This window comes from Erythrolamprus reginae, chromosome Z, assembly GCF_031021105.1.
Source record: "Erythrolamprus reginae isolate rEryReg1 chromosome Z, rEryReg1.hap1, whole genome shotgun sequence".
In the NCBI taxonomy this organism is placed as follows: Eukaryota; Metazoa; Chordata; class Lepidosauria; order Squamata; family Dipsadidae; genus Erythrolamprus; species Erythrolamprus reginae.
In genome coordinates, this window is record NC_091963.1 from 146,565,003 (window position 1) to 146,588,251 (window position 23,249).

The 23,249-nt window shown below is 43.5% G+C and overlaps 1 protein-coding gene across 3 annotated transcripts; it reads left to right on the forward strand.

Moving 5' to 3' along the window:
* Positions 1-467: 467 nt before the first annotated feature.
* Positions 468-15,658, forward strand: MRPL52 (mitochondrial ribosomal protein L52). 3 transcript variants are annotated; one of them, XM_070729195.1, is made up of 5 exons: positions 468-584; positions 5,671-5,746; positions 8,464-8,531; positions 11,895-11,959; positions 12,779-13,635. In XM_070729195.1, exons 1-5 carry the CDS (start codon positions 557-559, stop codon positions 12,902-12,904), a joined length of 363 nt encoding a protein of 120 aa, XP_070585296.1. In that variant the 5' UTR covers positions 468-556; the 3' UTR covers positions 12,905-13,635. The 3 variants fall into 3 exon arrangements, with proteins under 3 accessions (XP_070585296.1, XP_070585295.1, XP_070585294.1); XM_070729194.1 differs by lacking the exon at positions 12,779-13,635 and adding an exon at positions 15,527-15,658 and having other exon boundaries at positions 477-584; XM_070729193.1 differs by having other exon boundaries at positions 477-584; positions 13,402-13,635.
* The last annotated feature ends 7,591 nt before the right edge of the window (positions 15,659-23,249 follow it).

A 23,249-nucleotide genomic window follows, 5' to 3' on the forward strand; every position in this document is an offset into this window, starting at 1 on the left:
TAACGAATACAAGCATTTGCACCTAGCCGAGAGGCCTTTCTTAGAAATGTGACATTTTCCTTTAAAGAAAAAATATGGCAAATTAATTATTGTTATTGTTTATGCGACATGGTAGGCGAAGAAGGTTGTCTCATCCAAGATGGAAGCGGATCTCCGTTTCCGTTTGCAAAATGGAGTCCGATTTAGCTTCCGGGTCGCGCCCATCCAAGGCTTCCAGAATACCTAGATAGAAAATGGCGGCTCGCATAGACAAAGGGACCATTTCAACAGCCAGACAATATAACCCGCGTTATTTTCGGAAAATACCGCCCAGCGTTGGTCCCCATAGAGTAGCTTCACCTGACGCCACGGCGCCTCGTCCCTAGCCCCTCTTTTGCCCCTTTCCTACGAGACTTTCTACAATTCCGCAGCGATCCGTACAGAATGGCGCCTCCCAGTCATTGGGTGACCGGATGAGGCGGTTCTTCCGTTTTGGACGATCCAAAATGGCGCCCCGGGGGCTTTTTTGAACCGGGCATCGCCGGTGAACAAGAGTCGCGCCGGTCAAGTCTTCTGAATGGCGATTCCCGGGACCGCGAAACTGGGTAGGGAGTCGTCTTTGGACGCGGGAACGAGCGTCTGTGTGCGCGCATGGGCAGAAACACGTGCTGGAGAGAATGAATGAGAGAAGTAATCTGCTTTTCCCTGGAGTCGGTTCCGTTGCGTGCAATGGAATTTGGGAGTGAGGTACGGAGATCCGCGTGGCAAGGCGAGAGACACTCTTCAATTAAGTACCCAACACCCTCCTCCAAAATTCACGCACATTTGAAGGACAGCCCTTTCGGAGAGGCTGAATTTCTTAATTCAAATTGCTAGTTCAAGAAAGGTCCAAACTGCTCTATAAACTCCATGATGGCCATATTGAGAAGCATAGTAGGTGAGAGGGGAGGCTTGGCTAATGAATAGAATAGGAATTGAATTGAATTCTTTACTGTCTTGGTGCATATGCTCTCTGTGTACATAAAAGAAAAGATACATTTGTCAAGAATCATGAGGCACAACACTTAACGATTGTCACAATTCATAATTCATCATGACAATGATTAAGTGTTGTACCTCAATGATTGTCATTGATATGCAGCCTCTTTTGTGAAGCTGTATTTCTTACTGACTTATTGACCTGTTTCCTAATATGATTGGATTGCTTATTTGTACTCTATGACAATCATTAAGTGTTGTACTTTATGATTCTTGACAAATATATATTTTCTTTTATGTACACTGAGAGCATATGCACCAAGACAAATTCCTTGTGTGTCCAATCATACTTAGCCAATAAAATCCTATTCTATATTCTATTCACCTTGGCAATTTTTAAAATAGGTGGACTTCAACTTCCAGAATTTCCCTTAATCCCAGGAGAATAATTCCCCAGCCAACAATTTTCCAAATTTAAGATGTGGGGACTTTGACTCCCAGAATTCCCCAGGCAGTAAATTATCATTATTATTATTATTATTATTATTATTATTATTATTATTATTATTAATTAGATTTGTATGCCGCCCCTCTCCGAAGACTCGGAGCGGCTCTTTAAAATTGCCAACTTTAAGATGGGTGGATTTCAACTCCCAGAATTCCCCAGCCAGCAAATTGCCTTGCTAGCTATGGAATTCTGGAAGTTGAAGTCTGTGCATCTTTAAAAGTGCCAAAGTTGAGAAATACTGGGCTGAAGGGTCAATATATCTCCCCCCCCAACACTGACAAATCTATTGCAACAGTATAGGTAGTCCTTGATTTAGAATAGTTCACTTAGTGACCATTCAAAGTTAGAATGGCACTGAAAAAAAGTGAGTAATGTCCATATAAGGCTTCCTTATATGAGAGGGTATTGCATTCAATCTCTATTCAAGAATGTCATAAATCACTTTGTTTAACAGTTGGGAGAGACCTTGGAGGTTATCTAGTCTAATATTTTGATTTATTTTTGACATATATGAATCTTTAACAGAAATTCTGGATCTCAGGTTGTGAATGATAACATTACACGTTTGATTTTTCATAATTCACTCTTGAGTTCCTGCAGCAACTATTTTCTTTTTTGTGGATGTAACAATAACTATTCATTTTTCTAGTTTGATTTTATATGCAGCTAGTGCTGAACTTACAACCATTTGTTTAGTGACCATTCGAAGTTATGACGGCACTGGAAAAAAAGTGACTTAGGACCATTTCTCACACTTAGGATTGTTGCAGCATCCCCATGCGCCACGTAATCAAAATTTGCAGTCTTGGCAAACTGCCTCATATTTATGACAGTTGCAGCAATCCACTTCTGCAACCCTCTGAACAACAAAGTGGGGAAGCCAGCTTCACTTAACAATGGGCTACTGACTTAAAACGCTGCAAAAAATTCACTTAACCCTGGGCAAAAAAAAAAAATGCAACAGAAATGGGCTCAATTGTGCTCATAAAATGGGACAAAGTTCATTTAACAACTGTCTCACTTAGCAACAGAAATGGGCTTAATTGTAGTCGTAAGTCAAAGACTCCCTGTAATAGGTTTTTTTAATAAAAAAACCTTTGCAAAACATGTCCACAAACCAATTGACCACCACCACCCCAAGCAGGGGATAATATATGTTTTTGTTCTCCCCCCCCCCCATACTTTTTTCAATGGTTTTGTTTAGTTCTGCATTGGCTTTGCTTCTTTTCTTTTCTTTTTTTCTTTTAATTTTTTAAATGCAATAAAATTTCCAGATCCAATCTGGCTGATTTATATACAGATTGGTTGCTAAACTAAATCTGAATTTTGACCATGGTGATCCTGCAACAGTCTTAAGTCAAGTGCCGTTGTAACTTCGAACGATCACTGAATGAACTTGCTTAAATTAACTATAATTGAACCCCTATTATGTAGGCTGCAATATGAACAATAAAATCCTAACCATTGCAGAAATTGAATGATAAAATTGTTTTAAAAAATACGAAACTAGAGGGCTTTTGGGAAGCAAACCCCACACTAATTCTAATAACCAACTTTTGGATATTATTGTAGATTTCATGTTTTCCCTCTAATTGTTTCTCTACTCACTCAACCGGGAGGCCATCTCCGCTGCTAACGCATTAGCCAGCAGGAGGCAGTGTAGGACTAGTTTCATTATATTTGAAACTTGTCAAATGTGTGTTTGTGTATACAGTACATGCAGAGAGAGAGAGAGAGAGAGAGAATTGTACTAAAAATACAAGTTCCAGGTATAGTTATAACTAAAGAAGCAGTAGACATCACAATGTCCGCAACATTTAAAATTTATTTTAAAACTACTAAAAAGTTATTAAGCTTTCATCAATCCCTACTGACCTTGTCAGAGTATAAAATCTCCATTGGAGAGATGTTTGCTTTTGAACAGCATCACAAAAAACCAAGCATCTTTCCAATGGAGCCGTACCCTTTGTGACCGGGAGTGAACAGGGAGCATTTCATCCTTGATATAACATCTCTCTTTTTCCTCCCTTCCTATCTATCTATCTATCTATCTATCTATCTATCTATCTATCTATCTATCTATCTATCTATCTATCTACTGGTCCTCAACGGAAGTCAGGTTGACAGTAATTGTTTTTCTGCAGTTCTAATTATCCTCAGAAATCTGTGTCTGTCTTGTTGGGTTGCAGAACTGAACCAAACAGTTACAGAAGTACAGATGACAAAGTCAGTAATTCCTCTGTAGAACTGGATCAGCAGCTCCTTAGGCAGTTTGAGCTTCCTGAGTTGATGCAGAAAGAACATTCTTTGTTGTGCTTTTCTGATGACGTTTTTGATGTTAGGGGATCATTTTAGGTCTTGAGATATGGTAAAGACCAGAAATGTGAAGGTCTCTACTGTTGACACTGGGTTGTATAGTATTTTAAGAGGTGGTAGAATAGGAGGGTTTCTCCTAAAGTCTACCACCATTTCTACGGTATTTAATCGCAAGCAGCTGCAGAGGAAATCAGGCAGCAGCGCCACAGGTGGTGGGAAGTGGGAGATTTGGCAGTGATGGTTCTAAGGTAAGCGTGTAAGACATCTCCTGAAAATAAGAGCTGGTGCTTGCTTTGGGGCCCAAAAGAAAATAAGACCAGGTCTTATTTTTGGGGAAACACAATATATATCTATTATCTACTTACCTACCTACCTACTTATCTGTTTGTCTGTCTGTCTGTCTGTCTGTCTGTTGTGGTTAGCTCTGGCCCAGCTCCTGCCCCAAGGACTGTGGATGTGGGGGAGACATCCACATGCTGCAGGCCTGTTATGCCCCCCCCTCCCCCGTGGAATCTGCTGATGAAGGCTCCACTGACCAAGAAGACATGAGTGACAGGGAGGAGGAGAGTGTGGCAGACAGCTCAGAAGGAGATCAATTATCTAGCTCCTCCTTGGATTCGGAACAAGAGTTAATAATACAGCCACGCATGTGGAGAGCCATGCATAGGCAACAACAACTGAGAGATTATTATCAAAGAAAATGAGGCCACCTGTGGTTGGGTGGGGCTGTGGTCATTAGTGATGCTGCTATAAAGAGCAGCCTGTGAGTTTGGCCATCGTGGAGGATTATCTGATCGTTGTGTTTTGTGACTGCTTTACTGCCTTTGACCTTTGGTGTGCTGATTTTCCCCCGCTTTGAAACTAAACCAGAGCAAAATGTGTTTCACTTTGTGAAAGAAGAAGGACTGTGAATTGCCTCACAGCTGCAAGCTAAGTATCACAGAACTGATAAGGGACTTGTACAAATTATCAGTTTGTTTGGAGACCAGTGTTCTTTGCTATCCCAAAAGAGGGCTTAGTTTAAGTGAATTTTCATTATAAAGAACATTGTTTTGAATTTTCAAACGTGTGTGTGTGTCTGAAATTGTATCTGTGCATTTTTGGGAGGATTCTACCAGAGAGCTCAACAGAACACTATCTATGTACTAATCTAATCTAATATTTCAAATTTCTTAACAGCCCATCCCCTTCAGCGGTGTGAAGTGTAATCAATAACATTATCATTAGAATCAGTATAATGTTTAATGTTTAATCATTCCGTCTCTGCCTATCAAAAGGCAGATGGAAAGGAAGGGCTTTCTACATTATTTTTAAAGTTTGGCTCAGGAGTTTTTTGAAGTCTGACCATGACAACCGGAGTAAATTTTTGGCTGCTCAAAAAGAACATGTATCAATTAGACAAAACATATACAGTGTTCCCTCGATTTCCGCGGGGGATGCGTTCCGAGACCGCCCGCGAAAGTCGAATTTCCGCGAAGTAGAGATGCGGAAGTAAATACACTATTTTTGGCTATGAACAGTATCACAAGCCTTCCCTTAACACTTTAAACCCCTAAACTGCAATTTCTCATTCCCTTAGCAACCATTTAGATCATTACTCACCATGTTTATTTATTAAAGTTTATTTAAAAAAATATTTATTAAAGGTGGACGAAAGTGTGGCGATGACGTATGATGTCATCGGGTAGGAAAAACCATGGTATAGGGGAAAATTCCCGCAAAGTATTTTTTAATTAATATTTTTGAAAAACCGTGGTATAGCCGTTTCGCAAAGTTCGAACCCGGGAAAATCGAGGGACCACTGTAATTGGTTTGAGGAAGTTGCCCGGCCAACAATGCAACATGTCTGGGTCAGCTGTGCATTTTCTGTCTGATTTCTCATCCTGTAGGACCCCAGCTTGTGAAATTGGCTCGGAGTTTCCATTGCAGCACCGTGAAGCATGCGGGAAGTACTTGGAGATTGAAGTAAGTGCCTGCTAACTAATCTTATCGAGCTATCATCTAACTATCACGTATCTATCCTCTTTCTATCATCTATTATTATTACAGTGATCCCCCGATTATCGCGAGGGTTCCGTTCCAAGACCCCTCGCGATAATCGATAACTCGCGATGTAGCGGCACGGAAGTAAAAACACCATCTGCGCATGCGCGCCCCTTTTTCCATGGCCGCACATGCGCAGATGGTGGAGTTTGCGTGTGGGTGGCGGGGAAGACCCTTCGGCCGCCCAACAGCTGATCTGCTCCGCAGCGCGGCAGCAGCGAGAAGCCGAAGATGGGGTTTCCCCGTCCTCGCTGCTGCCGCGCTGCGGAGCAGATCAGCTGTTGGGCGGCCGAAGGAACCTTCCCTGGGTCTTCCCGCCGCCCAGGCAAAGGGGAAACCCCAAGATCGCTTGCCGCTTGCCCGTCACCCGCTCGCCCGGCCGCTCGCTTGCCCGTTCGCCCGCCCGGCTGCTCGCTTGCCCGTTCGCCCGCCCGCCCGGCTGCTCGCTTGCCGCTCGAGAGCAAGAGGGGGAGAGATAGAGAAAGAGAGAGAAGGAAAGAAAGAGATGAGAGAGGGAGGAAGAGAGTGTGAGAAAGGAAGAAGCAAGATAGAGAAAGAGAGAGAGAAAGAAAGATGAGAAAGGAAGGGAGTGACGTCATCGGGTGGAAAAATCGCGATATAGCGATTCGCAATGATCGGGATCGCGAAACTCGGGGGATCACTGTATTATTATTATTATTATTATTATTATTATTATTATTTATTAGATTTGTATGCCACCCCTCTCCGAAGACTCGGGGCGGCTCACAATAGTAATACAAAAACAATATGACAGTGAGACAAATCTAATATTAAAATAAAACATATCTAAACCCCCAACAATTTAAAACCATACAACACATACATACCAAACATAAAATATAAAAGCCTGGGGGAGGATGTCTCAGTTCCCCCTTGCCTGGCGATAAAGGTGGGTCTTGAGTAATTTGCGAAAGACAAGGAGGGTGGGGGCCGTTCTAATCTTTGGGGGGAGTTGATTCCAGAGGGCCAGGGCCGCCACAGAGAAGGCTCTTCCCCTGGGGCCCGCCAAACAACATTGTTTAGTCGACGGGACCCGGAGAAGGCCAACTCTGCACGATCTGAAGTTTCCGAACACTTTTCAAGGGTAGCCTCATGTAGAGAGCATTGCAGTAATTGAACCTCGAGGTGATGAGGGCATGAGTGACTGTGAGCAATGACTCCCGGTCCAGGTAGGGCCGCAACTGGTGCACCAGGCAGACCTGGGCAAACACCCCCCTTGCCACAGCCGAAAGACGATGTTCCAATGTCAGCTGTGGATTGAGGAGGACGCCCAAGTTGCGAACCCTCTCTGAGGGGGTCAATAGTCCCCCCCCCCAGGGTAATGGACGGACAGATGGAATTGTCCTTGGGAGGCAAGACCCACAGCCACTCCGTCTTGTCTGGGTTGAGGTTGAGTTTGTTGACACCCTTCCAGGCTCCAACAGCCTCCAGGCACCGGCACATCACTTCCGCTGCTTCATTGACTGGACATAGGGTGGAGGTGTATAACTGGGTATCAACTGGGTATATCTCAAGGGTGTCAAACTCAAAGCCTGTGGGGCCAGATCCAGCCTGCAAGGCGCTTAGATTTGATCCTGTGGGGCCGTCCTTGAAACAGCGAAGGACTGACCCGTGGCGCCTCTGCCAGCGATAACGGAGCTTGGGGGCCCCCTGTGTGATCCCTTTTCAGCTGTGACCGCCTCCTGCAGCTCTCTGCTAGCGAAAATGGAGCTGGGGGGGGGGTGAGAGTGTTTCCATGTTCACTGGCAGAATGCAGCCGAATATAAAACCCGGTGACGTGCCCTCAAGCTCCGTTTTTGCTGGCAGAGGGCTGCAGTAGGCCATCGCGGTCAAAAACCTAAGCCTCGGTGAGTGACATCAAGATGGCCATGCCTACCCTGGCTACACACCCAGCCCCCAAGGTCAAATACAATCCTGATGCACCAAGACAAATTCCTTCTGTGTCCAATCACACTTGGCCAATAAAATTCTATTCTATTCTATTCTGATGCGGCTCTCAGTGAAATCTGAGTTTGACACCTCTGATTTATACTATTGATAGAGGCAGTCTCAAATCTCTTTTGATCCGTATATTTCTTTATTTATCTATTTATTTAGATTTCTATGCTGCCCTTCTTAACTGACTCAGGGCGGCTTACAACAAAATAAGTGCAAAATACAAAACGTGTGAGAAATCTAATGTCACAATAGTTTTAAAAATTCTAAAACCCCATTTTTCCTAAAAACACAATCATCCACATTTAACCAACTGGATTTAGCCATTCATAGCATCAGCCGGAGTTAGCTCTTAACACTCAGCCCACCACCCACCCCCATGCGTGCTGGCAAAGATGGGTCTTCAGAGCCTTGCAAAAGACCAGGAAGGTGGGGACGATACGAATCTCCGGAGGGAGTTGGTTCCAAAGGGCTGGAGCCACCACAGAGAAGGCTCCACCAGATGACACTGCCTGGCTGACAGGAGCTGGAGAAGGCCGACTCGGGGGACTTGACCGGTCACTGGGATACATGAGGCAGAAAATGATCTCATAGGTAATCTGGTCCTAAGCCATGTAGGACTGTTGGTGATCTATTTAATTTCTCAGAGCTGCACAAACTCTTTTGTCTTCTTTTTTTTCCAGGCATGGTCTCCCTGAAAACCCATCCGATCGTGGGCTCACTACCGATTTACCGGATTGGTCTTTTGCTGGTAAACACGAAGGCAACCAGGGCAGGGGTGTAGATTAATCTGTCGATATGGACGGACTGCGTTTATCCCAAGAGTCCCTCAGACCAATTTGAGGGAGGCCAAGGGCAGAATCAAACCAAAAACCCCTTTAAAAATGTTTTAAGGAAACAAGATTATCATCCTCAAAGTAGAATCGGGTGGGAGGCAGCGGCCAGATGATTGTAAAGAATTCGCCATCCTATTTATTTATTTATTTATTTGATTTTTATGCCGCCCTTCTCCTTAGACTCAGGGCGGCTTACAACATGTTAGCAGTAGCACTTTTTAACAGAGCCAGCCTATTGCCCCCACAATCTGGGTCCTCATTTGACCCACTTCGGAAGGATGGAAGGCTGAGTCAACCTTGAGCTGGTGATGAGATTTGAACCACTGAGCTACAGATCTACAATCAGCTTCAGTGGCCTGCAGTACAGCACTCTACCTGTTGCGCCACCCCAATGGAGAATTCCAGCCATATTTCTACAATTGCCTAACTCAAAGATCTGTAGAGTGGTGCCGTGGCCTAGAGATCGGAGCTCTCGCCTCACCATCAGGAGGCTGTGAATTTGATCCTGGGTGGAGACAGGTATTTCTCTCTGGGCACACTGAGAATTTATCTACTGAATATAACTCCACATTGGCAACAGGAAGGGCATCCGGCCAGTAAACACTCCCCTCCATTCAGTTCACACCTGCAAGGTACATCAGAACAGGTGTCCACAAACCTGTGGCCCACTATCGGGATGCAACCTATTTGCATATGGGACTTGTGAGTTTAAGTGACCATTGGAAGTTAACAAAGGCACTGGGGGGGAAATGATTTAGGGCCATTTTTTTAACCCTTAATGACCATTGCAGCATCTCTACAATCAGGTAATCATAATTTGGATGCTTGTCGACTTAAGTCATATAGCTGGTCCTTGACTTACAACGGTTCATTTAGTGACTGTTCGAAGGCATCCTACAACTGTCGGAAGTACACACCAGTTGTTAAGCATCTGAATTTGATCACATGGTTTTAAGCCGAGGAGTCCCTCGAACATGGAACATTTTTACATGGGTTATTTTTTTTTACATTTCTGAGGTAAAACGGTTCATTTAATGACCATTCAAAGGAATCCTTCAACTGTCAGAAGTACCTACCTGTTGCCGAGCATCTAAATTTGATCACGTGATTTTAAGTCAAGGAGTCCCTGGAACACGGAATATTTTTACATGGGTTATTTTTTTTTACATTTCTGAGGTAAAACGGATCATTTAATGACCATTCAAAGGAATCCTTCAACTGTCAGAAGTACCTACCTGTTGCCGAGCATCTAAATTTGATCATGTGATTTTAAGTCAAGGAGTCCCTGGAACACGGAATATTTTTACGTGGGTTATTTTTTTTTACATTTCTGAGGTAAAACGGATCATGTAATGACCATTCAAAGGAATCCTTCAACTGTCAGAAGTACCTACCTGTTGCCGAGCATCTAAATTTGATCACGTGATTTTAAGTCGAGTCCCTGGAACACGGAACATTTTTTACCTTTTTTTAACATTTCTGAGGTAAATACAGGTAAAACGGTTCATTTAGTGGCCATTCAAAGTTGGCAGCACTGAAAAGGGGGCTTGCAACTGTTTTTTATACTTAAAAACCGTTGTGTAACTCCTTATGTCCTCAAAACACTTGACAACTGATTCTCTGAACTGATACCCAGGTGACGGCGTCCCTTTCATGACCTGACAAGCAAAGTCAATGGGAAAGACCAGATTCACTTAACAACTGTCTTACTAACTTAGTGACTGCAATGATTTATTTAACAACCGTGGCAAGCAAAGTCGTAAAACTCACATAACCAATGCTTTTGCTTAACCATGTTAATTTTGGGACTCCGTTGAGGTCGAAATTTGAGGAAAACCTGTATTTATGATAGCTTTTAGGATATGATAGGACAGAATAGAATAGAATAGAAAATATGGAATGGAATATAATACAAATAGAATAGAACGGAACATATAAATACAATCAATCAATCAATCAATCGGAATAGAATAGAAAATATGGAATGGAATATAATACAAATAGAATAGAACAGAACATATAAATACAATCAATCAATAGGAATAGAATAGAATATAGAGTATGGAATATATGGAATGGAATGAAAAATAATAATTGAATAGGATAAATAGAATATATGGAATGAAAAATAATAAGAATAGAATATGAAATATGAAATGGAATACAGAACAGAACAATAATATTTATTGGCCAAGATTGGACACACAATTTGTCTTTCTTTGGTATCTAAGCTTTTACAGCTATAAGTGATAAATCATGATAACAGCCCATCATAAAAATACATTCATCCTAAATCATTAGGTATCACACTTTGCGATAGTCATAGGATACTCAATAAGTAATCAACATAAATCATACTCCGAAACTAAATAAAGCAATATAAATAGTAAAAATGCAAGCAACAAAGTTATAAGTAGAACAGGAGATAGCTAATAAGGAAGGATGAGAGAAACACAGTCTAACTTAGTGATGGCGAACCTATAGCATGGGTGCCACAGGTGGCATGCAGAGCCATATCTGCTGGCACGCAAGCCGTTGCCCTAGGTCAGCTCCAATGTGCATGTGTGTGCTGGCCAGCTGATTTTTGGCTCACACAGAGGCTCTGGGAGGGTTTTTTTTGCTTCCACAGAACCTCCGGGGTAAGATCTTCTTACCCTCCACTGGCTCCAGGGAAGCCTTTGGAGGGTAAAACACCGGCCCACTAAGCCCACCAGTAGTTGGGAAAGAGGCCATTTGTGGCTTCCAGAGGACCTCTGGAGGGCAAGGAAAGCTGTTTTCACTCTTCCCCAGACATTGAATTATGGGTGTGGGCACTCGCGCATGTGCAATAGTGTGCACGCATGCTCTTTTTGACACCCGAGAAAAAAAAGGTTCACCATCACTGGACTAACTAAATAGTTTTGATGTTATTGTGTGAATTAGTTGTTTAGCAGAGTGATGGCTATGTCACAAATTGCAGCCAAATGTGCACCAAGCACTCCTGTATATATGTTGGCCATTTGCCAAGTATCCAAAATTCGATCATGGGACCATGAAGTGACAGAGCAGATGTCAGAATTCCCAACACTTGTTTGTAAGTCTGGTTTTCTGGCTGCATTGGTAACTGAACAGTCACTAACCAACAGGTTGTAAATCGAGGACTCCCTGTCCTCTGGAAGCGTTAGGGTAGTTAAGCAAGCTTTACATCTTTTCTCCGAGAACGCCAAACCGTGTCTTCAATAACCATTGTGCCTTTCTCCTGTCTACATTCACCCCTTCCTTCTCCCCCTTCCCGGCAGATGGCAGGCCCGCTCCTCCCATGGCAGGTCATGTCCGACGACTGGAAAAACAGCGGGAGATAGTGGTAAGTACCCTTTCTAGTAATGGGGCAAAACTATGGGGCATAGCTTAACAGTCATAATTTGGCGGGGCTTCAGCCCTAATCTTTGCAAGCTTGTTTTCATTGCTATTCCCACGGCAGTTCAGAGTTCAACTGTGGGGTCAGCAGTGGGTTGCTACAGATGCAGTAGCAGACTGCATACCAGTAGCGGCCACCAGATGGCGCAATTTGTGTGTGACTGCTGTGGTGGCAGTCATGTGGGCGGCGCCATCTTTTTTTTGTATTTTTTCCTTCATAAGCATGCGTAGAAGCAAAATCTTGTGAGGTGATGTGCACGCGAGAGAGCGATTTCAGCAATTTTGGGCAGAAGCAAAAAATAAAAATCACTGAACTTTCTTGCACGCACATATCCCCTTGTGAGATTTCAGCGCATTTTTGCTTTTTGTGTATGCGCGGAAGCAAAAATATCCCCAGAAATTGCCGAAATCTCACTTGCACTCATGTCCTCACGCGATATTTCACTTGCTGCTCATGTGCAAAATCTCATGCCGCCGGATGCACATATAAAGCCCTTCATGGCATCGGACCAGAATATCTCCGGGACCGCCTTCTGCCGCACGAATCCCCGCGACCGATATTGTATTTTTGTATCAAATTTATTATATAAGATGCTCTGAGTCCACTGGAGAAGAGTGGCCTAGAAATCCTATGTATCTATCTGTTCTGTCTGGGTCCCCCCAGACGCCAACACCAACCAAAAAGAGTATCTAGACACACTGGTAAAAAGCAAAGGCAGTTTATATACTGGAAAGCAAACACAGGTAACAAAAACTGTTCTTACAGACAGGAACACGATGCAGTTTCACAGAGGTTTCACGAAGGCCAGGCAATAAAACAGGATTCTTGCTGGCAAAAACAACACTGGAGATAATAAAACCCACGCCTCCCCCAAGTCTTCCAGGCTTCTAGGCCACAAGCCAAGATCAGAGACGCCAAGAATCGAAGCAAGGTCACAGGACTCCCAGTTGATAACTCTCCACGAGACTGTAAGGGCAGGCCTGCCTTTTCAACCCTGTTGAGGAGAACCACACCCAAACCCAGCTGTTGCCAATTCAGGGATGGAAATACCTTTCTAATTGGCCCCTTCTTTGAGCTGCACGTCTCTGCCTCATGTCTATTATAGTCTGTGCGTCTTCATCCAATGAATCCAGGCTACTAGCTGGGGAGAGGCCCCCCCGGGGGTCTCAGGCTGCTCTCCCTCCTCCTCCTCCTGACGTTCCTCTCCCCCGTCTGCCTGGTCCTCCCCGTCCTGGTCACTGTCCTCCTCCTCTGGGCATGGATCCGGCAGAGCTCCAGCCGGTCCCTGAGGAGCCTCAGGCTGAATCACAACACTATCTATGTATCTATCTTCTCTCTCTCTCTCATCCCTTTTTTAAATATCCCTTCTCTGTTTCTCGGCCCTTCAGAAGCGCATAACCAAGCTCTCCTCTGAAATAGACCACGGGATGAAAAAGTGGGAAATGAAAACAAAAAAGGAGCTAGAAGACCAAGAAGAGAAACGACGCAAGAGACTTCAGCCCAAAGGAGCCTCCATCCGGAAGCTCCCGAAGTAATTGCTCCTTCCCCCTCTGCATTATCGAACTTCCCCCCCAAAAAATAAAATTGTATAAACCTAAAATAAATGCATTGTGTATAATAAATCTGTGTACATTCATTTATCTAGCATATGGCAAATACATGGACTTATATACACGCCCCGAGTCTGCGGAGAGGGGCGGCATACAAATCTAAATAATAAATAAATAAATTATTATTATTATGTCAATACAACACAGCAAACGAGATCACTCTGCTGGATTTCGTATTTCATCACCAGTCAGGCGCTTCCCAAGCACCTAGGACTGTGTGATGTAGCAGTGAATTATGTTTGCCGATCCCAGTAAAGTGGCCTTTTGCAATTGACAGATGGAGATTTTGTCAATTCCGATGGTTTTCAAATGTCCGCTGAGATTCTTTGGCACTGCGCCCAGCGTGCCAAGTACCACTGGGACCACTTTCATTGGCTTATGCCAGAGTTGTTGCAGCTCAATTTTTAGATCTTCGTATTTCACTAATTTCTCTAGCTGCTTCTCCTCGATTCTGCTGTCGCCTGGGATTGTGATGTCGATGATCCATACTTTCTTTTTCTCCACGATCACAATGTCTGGTGTGTTATGCTTCAGAATTCAGTCAGTCTGAAGTCGGAAGTCCCACAGTAGTTTTGCTTGCTCATTTTCGACCACTTTTTTGGGCTTATGATCCCACCAGTTCTTTGCCACTGGTAAATGGTAGTTCCGGCACAAGTTCCAGTGGATCATCTGTGCCACAGCATCATGTCTGTGCTTGTATCATGTCCAGCAACACGAAAGTGAGCAATTTGATTATTTTTTTTTTTATGATTTTGAATTGCGGCCCTGGAATCCAGTCCTCGCCTTCTGACCTGAACCCTGGCTTCAAGATGAAATTGCAGGCCAGGATGTCTTGCCCACAATTCATCTCGCAAAAAAAGTCAAGCCAAATGCTTTCCCCATCATCTTGCTCCAGACATGCCGGGGGGGGGGGGGGGAGGCACACTGGGAAGAATCAAGGTTTTTCCACAGAAGTTTTTTAAAAGTTTTAAAACTCCCGGGTTTGTAAGGATGTGACAAAATGGAAAGTGCAAAATTGGTACCGGTACATGGTGGATCATATTCAATTTGAGATTATGGCTAAAAGGATGGATTTGGTTAATGAAACTGATTTGCGACAACTGATGGGACGATGGGACAAGGTAAGACGATATATGGCGAGTAGAATCCGAGACCAAGCTACAAGGAATAAATTGGAGCCACTCTATAATATGTAAACAGATATTTTGTTCTTCAGTTAAAATGGTATATTTATTATTTATTTATTTATTTATTAGATTTGTATGCCGTCCCTTTCTGTAGACTCGGGGCGGCTCACAACACAATAAAACAGTTTATGACAAATCTAATAATTTACAATTTAAAATATTTTTTAAAAACCCATTATTAAGCAGACATACATCATTGTATAAGCCCGGGGGAGATATCTCAGTTCCCCCATGCCTGACAACAAAGGTGGGTTTTAAGGAGTTTACGAAAGGCAAGGAGGGTAGGGGCAGTTCTAATCTCTGGGGGGAGCTGGTTCCAGAGAGTCGGGGCCGCCACAGAGAAGGCTCTTCCCCTGGGGCCCACCAACCGACATTGTTTAGTTGACGGGACCCGGAGAAGGCCCATTCTGTGGGACCTAATCGGTCGCTGGGATTCGTGTGGCAGAAGGCGGTCTCAGAGATATTCTGGTCCGACGCCATGAAGGGCTTTAAAGGTCATAATCAACACTTTGAATTGTGACCGGAAATTGATCGGCAACCAATGCAGACTATATACAAGAAACACCCCTGATTTGGTGGTGGGGTGTGAATGCTTGTCTGGTGGTGGGCACTACTCACAGAGCACCTTTTTTATGTTGTGTGTGTGTTCATATTTTAAAAAATCAATTAAAAAAATTAATTTAAAAAAAGTTTTAAAACTCCTTGTTGCGGTGCAGACGCAAACCAGGGGAAAGGCCGAAAAACAAGAGGCTTTCGTCAGGAGAGATGAAACATCCAGCTGGCCAAATGAGGGACAGATCTTGGAAAAGGCAAGGAAGATCCCATCTTGGCTGAAAAGAAATTAAAATGAGCCAGTTTTGAAGGAATGTTTGGCTCTTTTTTGCCAAAGATCAGCCTGGTCTCCCTCTCTCCATCCATAGGGGTCCCTGTAAGTTCTTCCCTCTCACACAACACCTCCCACTCTGGCACAATGCGAACCTCTTCCTGCCAAAACTCAAGTCACAAGACCTTAGGAAGGAAAATCGGGAAGATGGACACATTCTTCCCAAATCCTAAAGGATTTGGTTTCTTTTCCGTTCTCTCTCTCCTTTGGTGTAAAAATGACATTTTCCAGCTAGGCTTTCTTCTCGCTGAAAAATTACGGGGACTTTTGAGGGGAGATTTTTCTTCGCTTTCTACAGAGGCGACAGGAAGGGGACATGTTTGATACAAATGAATTAAAACCCAAAGCGGGTACAAAAAAAAAATCTCTTTGGCAGCGAGAGAAATCCATCGATGGGAGAGAAGTCGCCTTCGGAAGTTGTGGGGTCTTCAAGAAGAGACTGGACTGAAATCAGTGGTTCTCAACATTTCTAATGCTGCGACTCCTTAATACAGTTCCTCATGCCCCCCCCCCCAACCATAAGTCTAGTGCCAATTCTTCCAATAGAGCTTTAAGCTGATTGGCAAGAAGGTCAGAGGGACAGCCCCACTGTAAACGCCTGATTGGTCGGATTGCAAAAACATGTTCCAAAGCGCCAGAATAGAAGCTTTGGTCCCTAACACCCTGGGAAAATTGTCTTTTCCCATGGTCTTAGGCAGTGTTCCCTCTAATTTTTTTTTTGGGGGGGGGGGCGGAAAAGTATAGTGTCTGAGCGGCAGTCCCTTCGGGACTGGGCAGCACAGAAATAATAAATAAATAAACAAACAAACAAAAAACCCACCCTGTTTTGCCTCAGAGAATTTCAAAATAAAATACTGTACTGTGTGTCTATAACAGTGAGCTCATAATAGGGCAACTCTATCAATATCAAAATGCCACTTAAATAGTTGAGCTAGTTTCAAACTAGATTTTGATTTTCTTTCTCTCTTCCTTACTCCCATTCTTTTTCTTTCTCTTTTCCTTCCTCTCTTTTTTCTATCTGTTTCTCTCTCTTCCTCTCTCTCTCCTTTCCTCTCACTCTTTCCCTCTCGGCTTCTGGGCAGGTTTGGAAAACTCTGAGTTGATGATGATTTTTAAGTGAGCGATTGCTCACTGCTCAGCTTAGAGGGAACTATGGTCTTAGGTGAACCTTGTGAAACGGTCGTTGAACCCCCAAAGGGGTCCCAAGCCCCAGGTTGAGAACCATTGGTGTAGAGCAGGGGTCCCCAAATGTTTTACACAGGGGGACAGTTCACTGTCCCTGGGACTGTTGGAGGGCTGGACTATAAAAAAAACTATGAACAAATCCCTATGCACACTGCACAAACCTTGTTTTAAAGTAAAAAACAAAATGGGAACGTACTATTTAGAGGGGGGAGAAGATCTAAAATTCACATATGTTTATGTTTTGTTTTTAATTTTCTTTTGTTGACATCTCATTGGCTATACAAGGTTTTCTTGGCTTATGAAAAATGTATAAAGAAAGAAGGAAGCACTTTGGCATAATGGTTAATAAGTTAGAAATATAATTGGTGTTGCACTTTTTGAAGGAACATTAAGGAGGGAATTTAATTAAAAGAAAATGAATGTAACTGGATGACAAAATTAGAAAAAAAACCTTTTGCAACTTTTTTGATGATTGATATTAGTTACTAACAAAATACCACATTTTATTCATGGAAAATTAGATGTTGTTTGAATGTATGTTGAAAGAAAAATTTAAAATAATTACCCCTCCCCCAAAACAGTCCTTCCTTCCTCTGTCTCTCCATTTCATTCTTCCTTCCTTCCTTCCTTGTTCCCTCCATTTCTCCTTCTTTCCTTCCTTCCTTCCTTCCCTCCTTCATTCCTCTCCACTTCTCCTTCCCTCCCTCTCTTTCCCTTTTCTTTCTTTCTCTCTCTCTTTTCCCTGTGCTCTTGTCACTCACTGGTGGGCCGTATAAATGGCCTCAGTGGGCCGCATGTGGCCCACGGGCCGTCGTTTGGGGACCACTGGTGTAGAGTCTCCTGCTTAGGGGGAGGCGGGGGGATTGGACTAGATTAGAGGTCTCCAACCTTGGCAACGTTAAGCCTGGCGGACTTCAACTCCCAGAATCCCGCAGCCAGCTTTCCTGGCTGGGTGATTCTGGTAGTTGAAGTCCGCCAGGCTTAACGTTGCCAAGGTTGGAGACCCCTGAATTAGATGACCAACAAGATCCCTTCCAACTCTTGTTAACTCAACTCAAATGCCCTCTCTGCCCTAAATTTTGGCCCTCAGCTTCGCAAAAAAAAAAAAGAGTCTTGCTGGGTTGAATGCCCTTCTCCCCGCGGGTCAGCATGATGGGCTTTGTGGTTCCCTCCGTTTGCAAAATCCTCCCTGCCAACTCCTTCTTCCCCCCTCCCTTGTCCACCTCTTTTATCCTTGCAATTCTCTTCCTGTCTCCGCCACTCAACATCTGGAGCCTAAATGGGCGTTGTTGAGCTTGTTGAAAACGAGGGAACTTGGGGATGCCAAATTTAAGTCAACTTGGCTCGAGAAAGGGAAATTTGCTGTTGCTTCGCTCTTGTTCTCCTTTCCCTATCCTGCAATTTTTTTGGGGGGTGGAGGTGGGGGAGACGAATGATTTCCACGGCTGCCCAGCCCTATAGGAATTTGGGGAGAGGGATGGTGAAAAAATAATAATAATCTTTGCCCTTGCGCACCCACCCTTCGGTTCCCTCTCGGTCATTCCCTGCCTTGCTAATTCCATCTGTGTTTTGAACACCAAATTTTTTTCCCCTTCCTACAGAAGGAAAAGGGGGGGGGAGAACCTTCTGTAATTGATTCCAGATGTGACCATCGCAAACGCAAGGGATGAGATCAGTCCTGGAGCCTCGGGCCAAGCGCACGAGACCCGCCTGGACGGGCCAAGCTGGGGCGGGCCAAAGCAGCACGGTAAGAATTGGGCCTCCTGTTGAGGTTCCACGTGCCCAAAAGACCAGCACAGCTCTTCCAGGGGCGAGATTCTCCTTTTTCCCCCATCCACCCCTTCTTCCTTCCCCCTCCACTCCCAAATTTCACCCCGTTGAGCTCCTGGCTGGTCTTGATGCCAGCCCTTGGGCTGATGCGTCCCCTCCCTCTCCCCCACTGGATTATCCCTGAGTCAGTCAAATCAAGGGCGAAATTGCGGTTGCATCAGCAGAGACAGGATATGCAGTGTCTGCCTGTGTCGTGCGTCCCTCTCTGCAGATCAGCTTTTTAATAAATTAGATGATTATGAGAGGTGGGGAGGGAGGACAGATAGATAGCTAGAAAGATAGATAGCTGATGGATGGAGTGCGTGAGCGAGCGAGATATGATGGATGGATGGATAGAAAGATGATATATAAGAGATAGAAGATGAATGGATGGGTGGGTGGATGCATGGATGGATAGAGAGAGAGAGAGAGAGAGACGGACGGATGGACAGACAGACAGACAGACAGATAGAGCTAGATAGATGAGAGATAGATATACAGATAGATATGAAGGATGGGTGGATGGATGGACAGATAAAGATAAATTATAGATGAAGGTAGATGATGGATGGATAGATGGATGGGTGGATGGATGGATGGATGGATAGATGGATAGATAGATAGATAGATAGATAGATAGATAGATAGATAGATAGATAGATAGATAGATAGATAGATAGATGAGAGATGAGAGATATATACAGATAGATATGAAGGATGGACAGATAAAGATAAATTATAGATAATGGTAGATGATGAATGGGTAGGTAGGTAGGGAGAGAGAGAGAGAGAGATGATGATGGATGGATGGATACATAATAGACAGAGATAAATAGAGGATAGATAAGAGAGAGAGAATGGATATAAATATACAAAAGAGAATGGATATAGATATACAGTACAAAAGACAGGTGGATAGATGATATAAATAATGATTGATACCAGGTGATAGATAGATTAGATAGATAGATAGATAGATAGATAGATAGATAGATAGATAGATAGATAGACAGACAGACAATAGATAGATAGATAGATAGATAGATAGATAGATAGATAGATAGATAGACAAACAGACAATAGATAGATAGATAGATAGATAGATAGATAGATAGATAGATAGATAGATAGATAGATAGATAGATAGATAGATGAGAGATGAGAGATATATACAGATAGATATGAAGGATGGACAGATAAAGATAAATTATAGATAATGGTAGATGATGAATGGGTAGGTAGGTAGGGAGAGAGAGAGAGAGAGATGATGATGGATGGATGGATACATAATAGACAGAGATAAATAGAGGATAGATAAGAGAGAGAGAATGGATATAAATATACAAAAGAGAATGGATATAGATATACAGTACAAAAGACAGGTGGATAGATGATATAAATAATGATTGATACCAGGTGATAGATAGATTAGATAGATAGATAGATAGATAGATAGATAGATAGATAGACAGACAGACAATAGATAGATAGATAGATAGATAGATAGATAGATAGATAGATAGACAGACAGACAATAGATAGATAGATAGATAGATAGATAGATAGATAGATAGATAGATAGATAGATAGATAGATAGATAGATTTATTCCCAAAAAAACAAGACATCCATTGTGGGACATTTGCTTAACAGTCATATATATGCAGTGAAGGGCTACCAAATATTTTACTACCACACTGTCAGCATGGCTTATGCAGGACGCCCTGCATTTTCTTTCAACATCTTTCAGTGCAAATTGGGTGCCCTGGGGTGGAGCTCCATTTTCGCTACTCCACTGCGTTCCCCCCCCCCGCCCCCCAATCCGGGCAGCAGCCCACCCCTGTGTACTGTATATGCTTAACAATTATGGTATTTTGCATAACGATTCTCCCATTTCCCATTATTTGCAGGCTCCCATGGACACATGACTGAGATTTTTGGCACTTTTTGCCAGAAGCCAGAGTTTGCTTCCCGTTTCGGCAGGAAAACTCCCATCGGGTATAAAGTATGCATTGATGGGTTATAAAATCAGGCGCGGTCATATGGTAGATAGATAGATAACAACCACCATGATTTACGACCATAATTCTGATACCAATTATGGCTATAAGTCAAGGATTGTCTGTACCATGTGGAACAGAATACTTTTTCAAACATTCAAACAAAATAATTTTTCAAACTCTCCCTCCATCTCTCTCTCTCTCTCCATCTCTCTCTCTCTCTCTCTTTCTCTCTCTCTCCATCTATCATCTATCTATCATCTTCCCTTTCTCCATTGAGTCTAGAGAAACACACAAACACAAACCTTCCCAGAATTGTCATGTCACGTTTTGCAAAGCAAAATACCAGGAAAGGCTATTTCAAAATAAACATTACACAATAGGATGGAGGAAGATGGCAATTAACCCACGGGACTGCCATCTCATTCTTACGGAAAAAAAATAATAATAGCCTAGCTTTTTGCCAGACTGAGATCGAGAGCGTTTCAATTCCAAAAGGCAAGAAAAGGAAGGAGTGGGGGAAGGGGGAGGGGGGAGGGAGAAAGCAATGTGGAGAGGGGGAGGGAAGGCCACGGAAGAGGAAAGGGGGGGGGGGAAGGAAAGGAAGAGAAAGGAAAAGAAGGAAGGGAAGGGAAGGAAAGGAAAGGGAGGAAGGGAACAGGAAAGAAAGAAGGGAATGGAAGGAAAAGGGAGGGGAAAGAAGAAGGAAGGAAAAAAGAATAAGAAAAGAAGGGGAAAGAAGGAAGGGAGGGAAAAGAAAGGGAGGAAGGGAACAGGAAAGAAAGAGAATATAAGGAAAAGGGAGGGGAAAAAAGAAGGAAGAAAGAAAGAATAAAGGAAAGAGAAAGAAGGGAAGGGAGAAGGGGGAGGGAGGAAAAGGAAAGAAATAATGGGAAAGAAGGGAAAGGAAGGAAAGGCAGGGGGGAGGGGGGAAAAAGGAAAGGAAGGAAGAGAAGGTGAAAGGAGAAGAAAGGAAGAAGAAATGAGAAGCAGGAAGCACGCTATTTTCCTGTCCCCCCATAATTTTTTGTTATTTTTGAATGCCTCCATCTCAGCTTTGGATCTAAGCTGTGCCAAGAATATTAGTATTAGCAACACATTTTGGCAAGGATAAGCTCATCTTGTTGTTTTTGGTGGTTGTTGTTTCGTAGAATTTGTGCAAATCCATAAACACCCTGCCTCTAACACACACACACACACACACACGCGCGCGCGCACGCACGCACGTGAGATTAAACTCAATAACTCAATCTTTGAATTTCAAGCCAGATTCGGCTGTGCAAAATGGGAAAAGGTTTAACCCACAAATGATAGCTTCGGATTTATCGAAGACATGTCACACAGGAGGCCATCTGGATATGTCGGGACTACAACAGCCATCGTTTCTCCCCCCCCCCCCCCCCCCCCCCCGTGGCCAACACTAAGTGGACACTTTTGATGGCCGTGTTGTTGATTTTGTATGATGGAGGGCGATCAGAGGTGATGCTAATAAAGTATTTTGAGTCTTTCATCAAAACTTTTACCTCAGGAAAACTGTTTCTGAATTGTCTCTGACTTAATCACAAACCGAACACAGGAGTTACTCCTCGACTTACGACTGCAATCAAGGCCAAAATCTACATTGCTGAGGGGAAAATTTGTTAAATGAGCCTTGTCTTCTTTTACGTCTCCCCTTCTCACGTTTTTTAAGCAAAACACTGCCGTTGTTCAACGTGTCATCCCGTTGTGAGGCAAAACCAGTTCCCCGTCAGAACATCACAAAAGGGGAATCATGCGATCCTGGGGCACTGCAACCGTCATAAGTATGAGTCAGAGGTCAAGCACTTGAATGTAAAACACGTGACTGCGGGGATTCAGTAACGGTTGTTAAGTGTGAAAAGTGGTTGTAAGTCACTTTTTTTTTAGTGCCTTGTAATTTCAAACAGTCACTAAGCGAACTGTCGTAAATCAGGGACTGGCTTAAATTGAATCCATTTCAATCCCCACATTTTCAGTCTTATGAAACATAGAAACATAGAAGACTGACGGCAGAAAAAGACCTCATGGTCCATCTAGTCTGCCCTTATACTATTTCCTGTATTTTTATCTTAGGATGGATCTATGTTTATCCCAGGCACGTTTAAATTCAGTTACTGTGGATTTACCAACCACGTCTGCTGGAAGTTTGTTCCAAGGATCTACTACTCTTTCAGTAAAATAATGGAGACAAATAAGAAGGAACCATATTCCAGTCGAGGATTGAGGTCCATCAGAAACAGAGGTGGGTTTCTACCAGTTCGCCTCAGTTTGAGCGAACTGGTAGCAGCAGCAGGAAGCTCCACCCACCTGCCCGGAAGTCATCACGAACGTTCTGCACATGCTCAGAAGCATCGTGCACACACTCTTGTTCCCGAACTGGTAGCAAAGCTAAGTGAAACCCACCACTGCTTTGTGCAACAAATCCTCATTTGACCCTGACTTTTCTGTCGCTAAGTGAGATGGATGTTAAGTGAATTGTGCCCCTTTTGACCACCTTCTTGGCCATGGTTGTTCAGTGAGTTACACGGTTGTTAAGTGAATCCAG

Excerpts from the sequence above, each read along its gene's own strand:
- MRPL52 (XM_070729193.1), top strand. The coding sequence starts at position 557 with ATGGCGATTCCCGGGACCGCGAAACTGG. Across the intron at positions 8,532-11,894 it reads ACCGGATTGGTCTTTTGCTG|ATGGCAGGCCCGCTCCTCCC; the intron begins GTAAACACGAAG and ends CCTTCCCGGCAG. Across the intron at positions 11,960-13,401 it reads AAAAACAGCGGGAGATAGTG|AAGCGCATAACCAAGCTCTC; the intron begins GTAAGTACCCTT and ends TCGGCCCTTCAG.